This window comes from Rhipicephalus microplus, chromosome 3 (genome assembly GCF_043290135.1).
Source record: "Rhipicephalus microplus isolate Deutch F79 chromosome 3, USDA_Rmic, whole genome shotgun sequence".
In the NCBI taxonomy this organism is placed as follows: Eukaryota; Metazoa; Arthropoda; class Arachnida; order Ixodida; family Ixodidae; genus Rhipicephalus; species Rhipicephalus microplus.
Window position 1 is genome coordinate 43,806,094 of NC_134702.1, and position 12,642 is coordinate 43,818,735.

A 12,642-nucleotide genomic window follows, 5' to 3' on the forward strand; every position below is an offset into this window, starting at 1 on the left:
GTGAACCCAAGAAGTGTCGCTGACCGCTCGCCATGCCGCTGCCGCCTCCGGCGCGTTTGCTGGACGGCAGTGGCAGCTCTTCTGCAAAGCGAAGCGCGCGAGATCTGGCCGCGGCTAGCTGACGACCTGCGTGTGTTTGTGCGGCGGTGGCGCGCCCCTGCGCTACGGAGTCACGGTGGCGGAGCAAATGGGTGGGCAGCGGCGGCGGCTCGTATCTTCGGTGACCGCCGCCGCCGGCTCTCGCTCGTCATCGGCGGCGCAGTGGCGAGTGGACAACGGCAGCGTCGACGACGACGCTAGCTCGGTGTACGGCGACTCGACCGTGGACTTGAGCAGCGACGCGAGGGCACTGCTGGGCGCGATGGTCACCTCCACGTACAAGCTGCAGCACGAGAGCATCGCGCTCGAGATGAAGAGCCGGGAAGAAATCGCCGGCAAGGAGCAGAAGCAGACGACAGGGACGACATCCGGGTCTTCCGGCAGGAAGCAGACGACGAGAAAGCGGAAGGCGCCGAAAATGGGTAAATAGCAGACGACACGCGTCCTCGTGGTGGTGCGTGCGTTTTTATGTGCGCGACGTGGGCGTAGATTTATTATATTTTGGCGGCTGCCGGCCGTGGTGTTTTTAGTGGCGATGGTGCTCGACTGCTGACCCCGAAGGTCGCGGGATCGAATCCCAGGCGCGGCGACCGCATTTTCGATGGAAACCAAAATGGTCCGAGGCTCGTCTCCTTCGATTTTGGTGTACGTTAGCAAACGCCAGATGGCGAAAATTTCCGGAGGCCTCCACGACAGCGTCCCGCTTATAAGCATATCGCATATTCGGGAATTATAACCTCAACAAAATTGGCGGACGTTACGTGGGGAAGTCACTGTCACAAACCTATTGATGTGTAGAATTTTTTTTCTACTTGTATTTTGTCTCCTTTAGTGGATTCCGAGACGCAAGTGCGATTCTCGTGCGAGGACATGCTTCCCCTTTGCCGCAGTAATTATTAACCGCCTCACCGTGTTTTAGATGGCTCGGTTTCGTCCGTCGGGGTGTCGGAGTAGACTGCAAGCGCAGTCAAGAACTACCGAAGCTGTAGCAAGAAACCGATCTGGCGGTGCAATCCCTGCATCCCTTACTTGCTGCATTTAACCAATCGGGTCTACCTAGCGTCGCCGTTTTGGTGTGATCGTTGTGAATTTTGCGACATTGAAGAGAAGCGCATCGTGTCTAAGCTTGTTTGGTTCTCTCATCGTCACGTGACAGTTAAGGGATATAAACTTTGTAGTGTGTGTTTGACCTTTGGGAAGAAATTTTGACGAGGCCGAGCCACGTGACATTTATATTTAAGATTCGATGCGTATTTTTCTTTTCCCATGCGATGCACGCCACGGACTAGGATATGTTTTCCTTACACGTCGCCTGCGCATACGTTCGCTTACAGCTGTGATCGAACGGTGTTTTCGTAATCGTTTGCTGACACGAATACTGCGATCATGGTTTTTTTTTTTGTTCTTTCGGTTGATTCTAGCAACGTGCGACCGCCTCGTGCGACCGCCAAACGGTCCCGTAAAGGCCGTTTCACATGACACAAAAAGTAGCGATTTTCAGTCCGCGAATTCGCTCGCAGCGAAAAAAAATGGCAGTTCGCTCCCGCCGCAGCGGTCTGCGGCGAGCTTCCAACATGTTGGAAATTTTCGCTCTGATCGCAGCGGCGGGAGCGATTTTTGGTCGGGACCCGTCGAAATTGAGCTGGTCCGGCCAAGCCGTCGAAATAGAGTCGACGTGTTTGTTTTGGTAGTGGTCGATGCTGGGCATTTTAAAATGAATTCAGACTGGAAAGTGTTCTTAAATGACGAAAACAAGCGGGCCCTTCGTTGCCGTTCACGGTAATTCATGATATCATAATGCACATATTATTACATTACATTCGTGTCTATCACAATGAGCGGTTGCAAGAACTCGCCGCTCCACTCGCAGAGCGAAAATCGCGGACGGTTCGCGGTCCAAATGAAACGAAACCGCTATTGTTGCGACGGTTGCGAACAGAGCGATTGGAGCGAACGGAACGATTTTTGTTTTCGCGGCATGTGAAACAGCCTTAAGCAAGAAGTCAGGACTTAAAAAAAAATGTAGTGGGAAAGCTATTCTGAGTCGTGAATTTAGCTAGACACGTGGGGTTAAACTTTAACGTTAAATTCCACGGCAATCAGGGTTGCAGCGCAAGCACGAAGGTGCTAGAAGAAACGTGAAACGAAAGGCGAGGCAAGGAAAGCAAAGAGGACAACACGAGCGCCTCTTCGCTTTCCTTGCCTCGCCTTTCGTTTCACGTTCCTTCTAGCACCTTTGTGCTTGCGCTGCAACTCTTATTACCGTGGAATTTAACCAACTAGCCCAAATAGCCGTTCTTCTTTAACGTTAAACTTTAACACGGAAATTCCGACGCCCCTCGTGCCGCGTGTCCGAAATCAAAAGCTTCGCGCGGATTCAGAAATTAAATTAAAGCGTTGACGTGTTTTTCATTACGTTGTGCCTACAGACCTTTTTACGGAGTCCCTCTGGCCTGCGCGAAATACTCTTCACCCCCCCCCCCCCCAAAGCAAAGAATACACTGCCGAGGCTGCAGCTTTTGTACTCCCGCGTGCAGCCAAGCACGGTGGTGTTTTTTTTTTTCTTTTTCCTTCTGTGAAAAGGATCTAGTCTCAGTGGTATCGCTTTTTGTATGTAAACATTTAAAAAAAAGAGGGGGCTCAAGAGTTCCTAAAGTGTAAAGTCGGTTGCCCTCGACTGACACTATTGTTACGAAACCGCATAACCGGAAGTCTGCCCTTCGAACGATGATGAATAGGGTCCGACTTTGTTAGGTATGCGAGGCCGGTCGACAGCAAGGGAGCAGCTTCGTCAGCGTCGCCCAACATCGTCCAACCACGTCTATAATAATTGAATGGCTAAGCACAGCTCGATAAACTGTACTGTCGCTTCAGAATACATATACATGCATGAGAATGGAGATGGCAAGAAATTTAAGAAGTTTTTGAAATGAGAAATTTGAATAATATAAATCCTGTGTGTGTGTGTGTGTGTGTGTGTGTGTGTGTGTGTGTGTGTGTGTGTGTGTGTGTGTGTGTGTGTGTGTGTGTGTGTGTGTGTGTGTGTGTGTGTGTGAAGAGGGCGGCAAAGGTGTGAAGGCAACGTGTGTGTATCTGTGAAGGGGGGGTAGGTGAGCGTGAAGGAAAACCTCATTTATATACGCGTTGCAGCTTTTTGTCGCGGGAGCTGGCCGTTTACATCGCATTGGCGTTACCCGCCGCGCAATATACTTGCTGTAATCAGATGTTGTGATATCACGAACTCGCTCAAACGATTGTCCTTGTTGCTTTGTTGGTCGCGCCAGGTAGTTAGATGTCCTCGATTTGGATAAGGCGGGACCTATAGAGTGCTAGGTGGTGCTTGACAAGTACGCCTCTATCTCTGGTGCGTTATTTCGCGATTTGTGGTGAGAGAAAGGTAAGATCGGCGCAGGCGTGTTTTTTAGGGAGCAGAAGAGGGTGCCAGAGCTACCTTGCACGTGCCAGCTGTGTCGCGGTTATCACTCGTCAGGTGTGTCGATAGATTGGTTTATTTGTTTTTTGCCAATGATCAAACACCTATCTGAATGGTCGATGCTTCTAACAACAATTTTCGGCTGCCTTTCGATGGGAGTGAAAAGTAGACAAAAAATGACAAAAAAATCGCGCGTGTGTTAAGGTGCGCGTAATGGAACACCGTGTGTTTACGAATAAATCGGGAGTGTCCCACCACTGCGATGGACCTCATTGTGATCTCGGTTCGGATCCCGGCTGCGGCGGCTGCATTTCCGATGGAGGCGAAAATGTCGTAGGCCCGTGTGCTCATATTTTGGCGCACGTTAAAGGACCCCAGGTGGTCGAAATTTCCGGAGCCCTTCACTACGGCGTCTCTCATAATCATATGGTGGTTTTGGGACGTTAAACCCCACATATCAATCAATCATGTTTTTTTGCCAATGATGAAACACCTATCTGAACTGTCAATGCTTTGAACAATTTTCGACCGCATTTCGATGGGAGTGAAAAGTAGACAAAAAATGACAAAAAAATCGCGCGTGTGTTAAGGTGCGCGTAATGGAACACCGTGTGTTTACGAATAAATCGGGAGTGTCCCACCACTGCGATGGACCTCATTGTGATCTCGGTTCGGATCCCGGCTGCGGCGGCTGCATTTCCGATGGAGGCGGAAATGTTGTAGGCCCGTGTGCTCAGATTTGGGTGCACGTTAAAGGACCCCAGGTGGTCGAAATTTCCGGAGCCCTTCACTACGGCGTCTCTCATAATCATATGGTGGTTTTGGGACGTTAAACCCCACATATCAATCAATCATGTTTTTTTGCCAATGATGAAACACCTATCTGAACTGTCAATGCTTTGAACAATTTTCGACCGCATTTCGATGGGAGTGAAAAGTAGACAAAAAATGACAAAAAAATCGCGCGTGTGTTAAGGTGCGCGTAATGGAACACCGTGTGTTTACGAATAAATCGGGAGTGTCCCACCACTGCGATGGACCTCATTGTGATCTCGGTTCGGATCCCGGCTGCGGCGGCTGCATTTCCGATGGAGGCGAAAATGTCGTAGGCCCGTGTGCTCATATTTTGGCGCACGTTAAAGGACCCCAGGTGGTCGAAATTTCCGGAGCCCTTCACTACGGCGTCTCTCATAATCATATGGTGGTTTTGGGACGTTAAACCCCACATATCAATCAATCATGTTTTTTTGCCAATGATGAAACACCTATCTGAACTGTCAATGCTTTGAACAATTTTCGACCGCATTTCGATGGGAGTGAAAAGTAGACAAAAAATGACAAAAAAATCGCGCGTGTGTTAAGGTGCGCGTAATGGAACACCGTGTGTTTACGAATAAATCGGGAGTGTCCCACCACTGCGATGGACCTCATTGTGATCTCGGTTCGGATCCCGGCTGCGGCGGCTGCATTTCCGATGGAGGCGGAAATGTTGTAGGCCCGTGTGCTCAGATTTGGGTGCACGTTAAAGGACCCCAGGTGGTCGAAATTTCCGGAGCCCTCCACTACGGCGTCTCTCATAATCATATGGTGGTTTTGGGACGTTAAACCCCACATATCAATCAATCATGTTTTTTTGCCAATGATGAAACACCTATCTGAACTGTCAATGCTTTGAACAATTTTCGACCGCATTTCGATGGGAGTGAAAAGTAGACAAAAAATGACAAAAAAATCGCGCGTGTGTTAAGGTGCGCGTAATGGAACACCGTGTGTTTACGAATAAATCGGGAGTGTCCCACCACTGCGATGGACCTCATTGTGATCTCGGTTCGGATCCCGGCTGCGGCGGCTGCATTTCCGATGGAGGCGAAAATGTCGTAGGCCCGTGTGCTCATATTTTGGCGCACGTTAAAGGACCCCAGGTGGTCGAAATTTCCGGAGCCCTTCACTACGGCGTCTCTCATAATCATATGGTGGTTTTGGGACGTTAAACCCCACATATCAATCAATCATGTTTTTTTGCCAATGATGAAACACCTATCTGAACTGTCAATGCTTTGAACAATTTTCGACCGCATTTCGATGGGAGTGAAAAGTAGACAAAAAATGACAAAAAAATCGCGCGTGTGTTAAGGTGCGCGTAATGGAACACCGTGTGTTTACGAATAAATCGGGAGTGTCCCACCACTGCGATGGACCTCATTGTGATCTCGGTTCGGATCCCGGCTGCGGCGGCTGCATTTCCGATGGAGGCGAAAATGTCGTAGGCCCGTGTGCTCATATTTTGGCGCACGTTAAAGGACCCCAGGTGGTCGAAATTTCCGGAGCCCTTCACTACGGCGTCTCTCATAATCATATGGTGGTTTTGGGACGTTAAACCCCACATATCAATCAATCATGTTTTTTTGCCAATGATGAAACACCTATCTGAACTGTCAATGCTTTGAACAATTTTCGACCGCATTTCGATGGGAGTGAAAAGTAGACAAAAAATGACAAAAAAATCGCGCGTGTGTTAAGGTGCGCGTAATGGAACACCGTGTGTTTACGAATAAATCGGGAGTGTCCCACCACTGCGATGGACCTCATTGTGATCTCGGTTCGGATCCCGGCTGCGGCGGCTGCATTTCCGATGGAGGCGAAAATGTCGTAGGCCCGTGTGCTCATATTTTGGCGCACGTTAAAGGACCCCAGGTGGTCGAAATTTCCGGAGCCCTTCACTACGGCGTCTCTCATAATCATATGGTGGTTTTGGGACGTTAAACCCCACATATCAATCAATCATGTTTTTTTGCCAATGATGAAACACCTATCTGAACTGTCAATGCTTTGAACAATTTTCGACCGCATTTCGATGGGAGTGAAAAGTAGACAAAAAATGACAAAAAAATCGCGCGTGTGTTAAGGTGCGCGTAATGGAACACCGTGTGTTTACGAATAAATCGGGAGTGTCCCACCACTGCGATGGACCTCATTGTGATCTCGGTTCGGATCCCGGCTGCGGCGGCTGCATTTCCGATGGAGGCGAAAATGTCGTAGGCCCGTGTGCTCATATTTTGGCGCACGTTAAAGGACCCCAGGTGGTCGAAATTTCCGGAGCCCTTCACTACGGCGTCTCTCATAATCATATGGTGGTTTTGGGACGTTAAACCCCACATATCAATCAATCATGTTTTTTTGCCAATGATGAAACACCTATCTGAACTGTCAATGCTTTGAACAATTTTCGACCGCATTTCGATGGGAGTGAAAAGTAGACAAAAAATGACAAAAAAATCGCGCGTGTGTTAAGGTGCGCGTAATGGAACACCGTGTGTTTACGAATAAATCGGGAGTGTCCCACCACTGCGATGGACCTCATTGTGATCTCGGTTCGGATCCCGGCTGCGGCGGCTGCATTTCCGATGGAGGCGGAAATGTTGTAGGCCCGTGTGCTCAGATTTGGGTGCACGTTAAAGAACCCCAGGTGGTCGAAATTTCCGGAGCCCTTCACTACGGCGTCTCTCATAATCATATGGTGGTTTTGGGACGTTAAACCCCACATATCAATCAATCATGTTTTTTTGCCAATGATGAAACACCTATCTGAACTGTCAATGCTTTGAACAATTTTCGACCGCATTTCGATGGGAGTGAAAAGTAGACAAAAAATGACAAAAAAAATCGCGCGTGTGTTAAGGTGCGCGTAATGGAACACCGTGTGTTTACGAATAAATCGGGAGTGTCCCACCACTGCGATGGACCTCATTGTGATCTCGGTTCGGATCCCGGCTGCGGCGGCTGCATTTCCGATGGAGGCGGAAATGTTGTAGGCCCGTGTGCTCATATTTTGGCGCACGTTAAAGGACCCCAGGTGGTCGAAATTTCCGGAGCCCTTCACTACGGCGTCTCTCATAATCATATGGTGGTTTTGGGACGTTAAACCCCACATATCAATCAATCATGTTTTTTTGCCAATGATGAAACACCTATCTGAACTGTCAATGCTTTGAACAATTTTCGACCGCATTTCGATGGGAGTGAAAAGTAGACAAAAAATGACAAAAAAATCGCGCGTGTGTTAAGGTGCGCGTAATGGAACACCGTGTGTTTACGAATAAATCGGGAGTGTCCCACCACTGCGATGGACCTCATTGTGATCTCGGTTCGGATCCCGGCTGCGGCGGCTGCATTTCCGATGGAGGCGGAAATGTTGTAGGCCCGTGTGCTCATATTTTGGCGCACGTTAAAGGACCCCAGGTGGTCGAAATTTCCGGAGCCCTTCACTACGGCGTCTCTCATAATCATATGGTGGTTTTGGGACGTTAAACCCCACATATCAATCAATCATGTTTTTTTGCCAATGATGAAACACCTATCTGAACTGTCAATGCTTTGAACAATTTTCGACCGCATTTCGATGGGAGTGAAAAGTAGACAAAAAATGACAAAAAAATCGCGCGTGTGTTAAGGTGCGCGTAATGGAACACCGTGTGTTTACGAATAAATCGGGAGTGTCCCACCACTGCGATGGACCTCATTGTGATCTCGGTTCGGATCCCGGCTGCGGCGGCTGCATTTCCGATGGAGGCGGAAATGTTGTAGGCCCGTGTGCTCAGATTTGGGTGCACGTTAAAGAACCCCAGGTGGTCGAAATTTCCGGAGCCCTTCACTACGGCGTCTCTCATAATCATATGGTGGTTTTGGGACGTTAAACCCCACATATCAATCAATCATGTTTTTTTGCCAATGATGAAACACCTATCTGAACTGTCAATGCTTTGAACAATTTTCGACCGCATTTCGATGGGAGTGAAAAGTAGACAAAAAATGACAAAAAAATCGCGCGTGTGTTAAGGTGCGCGTAATGGAACACCGTGTGTTTACGAATAAATCGGGAGTGTCCCACCACTGCGATGGACCTCATTGTGATCTCGGTTCGGATCCCGGCTGCGGCGGCTGCATTTCCGATGGAGGCGAAAATGTCGTAGGCCCGTGTGCTCATATTTTGGCGCACGTTAAAGGACCCCAGGTGGTCGAAATTTCCGGAGCCCTTCACTACGGCGTCTCTCATAATCATATGGTGGTTTTGGGACGTTAAACCCCACATATCAATCAATCATGTTTTTTTGCCAATGATGAAACACCTATCTGAACTGTCAATGCTTTGAACAATTTTCGACCGCATTTCGATGGGAGTGAAAAGTAGACAAAAAATGACAAAAAAATCGCTCGTGTGTTAAGGTGCGCGTAATGGAACACCGTGTGTTTACGAATAAATCGGGAGTGTCCCACCACTGCGATGGACCTCATTGTGATCTCGGTTCGGATCCCGGCTGCGGCGGCTGCATTTCCGATGGAGGCGGAAATGTTGTAGGCCCGTGTGCTCAGATTTGGGTGCACGTTAAAGGACCCCAGGTGGTCGAAATTTCCGGAGCCCTTCACTACGGCGTCTCTCATAATCATATGGTGGTTTTGGGACGTTAAACCCCACATATCAATCAAACATGTTTTTTTGCCAATGATGAAACACCTATCTGAACTGTCAATGCTTTGAACAATTTTCGACCGCATTTCGATGGGAGTGAAAAGTAGACAAAAAATGACAAAAAAAATCGCGCGTGTGTTAAGGTGCGCGTAATGGAACACCGTGTGTTTACGAATAAATCGGGAGTGTCCCACCACTGCGATGGACCTCATTGTGATCTCGGTTCGGATCCCGGCTGCGGCGGCTGCATTTCCGATGGAGGCGAAAATGTTGTAGGCCCGTGTGCTCATATTTTGGCGCACGTTAAAGGACCCCAGGTGGTCGAAATTTCCGGAGCCCTTCACTACGGCGTCTCTCATAATCATATGGTGGTTTTGGGACGTTAAACCCCACATATCAATCAATCATGTTTTTTTGCCAATGATGAAACACCTATCTGAACTGTCAATGCTTTGAACAATTTTCGACCGCATTTCGATGGGAGTGAAAAGTAGACAAAAAATGACAAAAAAATCGCGCGTGTGTTAAGGTGCGCGTAATGGAACACCGTGTGTTTACGAATAAATCGGGAGTGTCCCACCACTGCGATGGACCTCATTGTGATCTCGGTTCGGATCCCGGCTGCGGCGGCTGCATTTCCGATGGAGGCGAAAATGTCGTAGGCCCGTGTGCTCATATTTTGGCGCACGTTAAAGGACCCCAGGTGGTCGAAATTTCCGGAGCCCTTCACTACGGCGTCTCTCATAATCATATGGTGGTTTTGGGACGTTAAACCCCACATATCAATCAATCATGTTTTTTTGCCAATGATGAAACACCTATCTGAACTGTCAATGCTTTGAACAATTTTCGACCGCATTTCGATGGGAGTGAAAAGTAGACAAAAAATGACAAAAAAATCGCGCGTGTGTTAAGGTGCGCGTAATGGAACACCGTGTGTTTACGAATAAATCGGGAGTGTCCCACCACTGCGATGGACCTCATTGTGATCTCGGTTCGGATCCCGGCTGCGGCGGCTGCATTTCCGATGGAGGCGAAAATGTCGTAGGCCCGTGTGCTCATATTTTGGCGCACGTTAAAGGACCCCAGGTGGTCGAAATTTCCGGAGCCCTTCACTACGGCGTCTCTCATAATCATATGGTGGTTTTGGGACGTTAAACCCCACATATCAATCAATCATGTTTTTTTGCCAATGATGAAACACCTATCTGAACTGTCAATGCTTTGAACAATTTTCGACCGCATTTCGATGGGAGTGAAAAGTAGACAAAAAATGACAAAAAAATCGCGCGTGTGTTAAGGTGCGCGTAATGGAACACCGTGTGTTTACGAATAAATCGGGAGTGTCCCACCACTGCGATGGACCTCATTGTGATCTCGGTTCGGATCCCGGCTGCGGCGGCTGCATTTCCGATGGAGGCGAAAATGTCGTAGGCCCGTGTGCTCATATTTTGGCGCACGTTAAAGGACCCCAGGTGGTCGAAATTTCCGGAGCCCTTCACTACGGCGTCTCTCATAATCATATGGTGGTTTTGGGACGTTAAACCCCACATATCAATCAATCATGTTTTTTTTGCCAATGATGAAACACCTATCTGAACTGTCAATGCTTTGAACAATTTTCGACCGCATTTCGATGGGAGTGAAAAGTAGACAAAAAATGACAAAAAAATCGCGCGTGTGTTAAGGTGCGCGTAATGGAACACCGTGTGTTTACGAATAAATCGGGAGTGTCCCACCACTGCGATGGACCTCATTGTGATCTCGGTTCGGATCCCGGCTGCGGCGGCTGCATTTCCGATGGAGGCGAAAATGTCGTAGGCCCGTGTGCTCATATTTTGGCGCACGTTAAAGGACCCCAGGTGGTCGAAATTTCCGGAGCCCTTCACTACGGCGTCTCTCATAATCATATGGTGGTTTTGGGACGTTAAACCCCACATATCAATCAATCATGTTTTTTTGCCAATGATGAAACACCTATCTGAACTGTCAATGCTTTGAACAATTTTCGACCGCATTTCGATGGGAGTGAAAAGTAGACAAAAAATGACAAAAAAATCGCGCGTGTGTTAAGGTGCGCGTAATGGAACACCGTGTGTTTACGAATAAATCGGGAGTGTCCCACCACTGCGATGGACCTCATTGTGATCTCGGTTCGGATCCCGGCTGCGGCGGCTGCATTTCCGATGGAGGCGAAAATGTCGTAGGCCCGTGTGCTCATATTTTGGCGCACGTTAAAGGACCCCAGGTGGTCGAAATTTCCGGAGCCCTTCACTACGGCGTCTCTCATAATCATATGGTGGTTTTGGGACGTTAAACCCCACATATCAATCAATCATGTTTTTTTGCCAATGATGAAACACCTATCTGAACTGTCAATGCTTTGAACAATTTTCGACCGCATTTCGATGGGAGTGAAAAGTAGACAAAAAATGACAAAAAAATCGCGCGTGTGTTAAGGTGCGCGTAATGGAACACCGTGTGTTTACGAATAAATCGGGAGTGTCCCACCACTGCGATGGACCTCATTGTGATCTCGGTTCGGATCCCGGCTGCGGCGGCTGCATTTCCGATGGAGGCGAAAATGTCGTAGGCCCGTGTGCTCATATTTTGGCGCACGTTAAAGGACCCCAGGTGGTCGAAATTTCCGGAGCCCTTCACTACGGCGTCTCTCATAATCATATGGTGGTTTTGGGACGTTAAACCCCACATATCATTCAATCATGTTTTTTTGCCAATGATGAAACACCTATCTGAACTGTCAATGCTTTGAACAATTTTCGACCGCATTTCGATGGGAGTGAAAAGTAGACAAAAAATGACAAAAAAATCGCGCGTGTGTTAAGGTGCGCGTAATGGAACACCGTGTGTTTACGAATAAATCGGGAGTGTCCCACCACTGCGATGGACCTCATTGTGATCTCGGTTCGGATCCCGGCTGCGGCGGCTGCATTTCCGATGGAGGCGGAAATGTTGTAGGCCCGTGTGCTCAGATTTGGGTGCACGTTAAAGAACCCCAGGTGGTCGAAATTTCCGGAGCCCTTCACTACGGCGTCTCTCATAATCATATGGTGGTTTTGGGACGTTAAACCCCACATATCAATCAATCATGTTTTTTTGCCAATGATGAAACACCTATCTGAACTGTCAATGCTTTGAACAATTTTCGACCGCATTTCGATGGGAGTGAAAAGTAGACAAAAAATGACAAAAAAATCGCGCGTGTGTTAAGGTGCGCGTAATGGAACACCGTGTGTTTACGAATAAATCGGGAGTGTCCCACCACTGCGATGGACCTCATTGTGATCTCGGTTCGGATCCCGGCTGCGGCGGCTGCATTTCCGATGGAGGCGGAAATGTTGTAGGCCCGTGTGCTCATATTTTGGCGCACGTTAAAGGACCCCAGGTGGTCGAAATTTCCGGAGCCCTTCACTACGGCGTCTCTCATAATCATATGGTGGTTTTGGGACGTTAAACCCCACATATCAATCAATCATGTTTTTTTGCCAATGATGAAACACCTATCTGAACTGTCAATGCTTTGAACAATTTTCGACCGCATTTCGATGGGAGTGAAAAGTAGACAAAAAATGACAAAAAAATCGCGCGTGTGTTAAGGTGCGCGTAATGGAACACCGTGTGT

General features: G+C 48.4%; 1 protein-coding gene across 2 annotated transcripts in view; it reads left to right on the forward strand.

Annotated features, from left to right (window-relative positions):
* Positions 1-12,642, forward strand: part of LOC142803703 (polyamine-transporting ATPase 13A3-like) — a 160,785-nt gene that overhangs the window by 26,947 nt on the left and 121,196 nt on the right. The window contains exon 1 of one of the 2 annotated variants that reach the window (XM_075889355.1): positions 233-521. The exons of the other annotated variant lie outside the window; for it this stretch is intronic. Coding sequence (XP_075745470.1) covers positions 362-521 — 160 coding nt within the window. The 5' untranslated portion in view covers positions 233-361. Of the gene's footprint in view, positions 1-232; positions 522-12,642 lie in introns of those variants that run through there. 2 annotated transcript variants of the gene reach the window in all.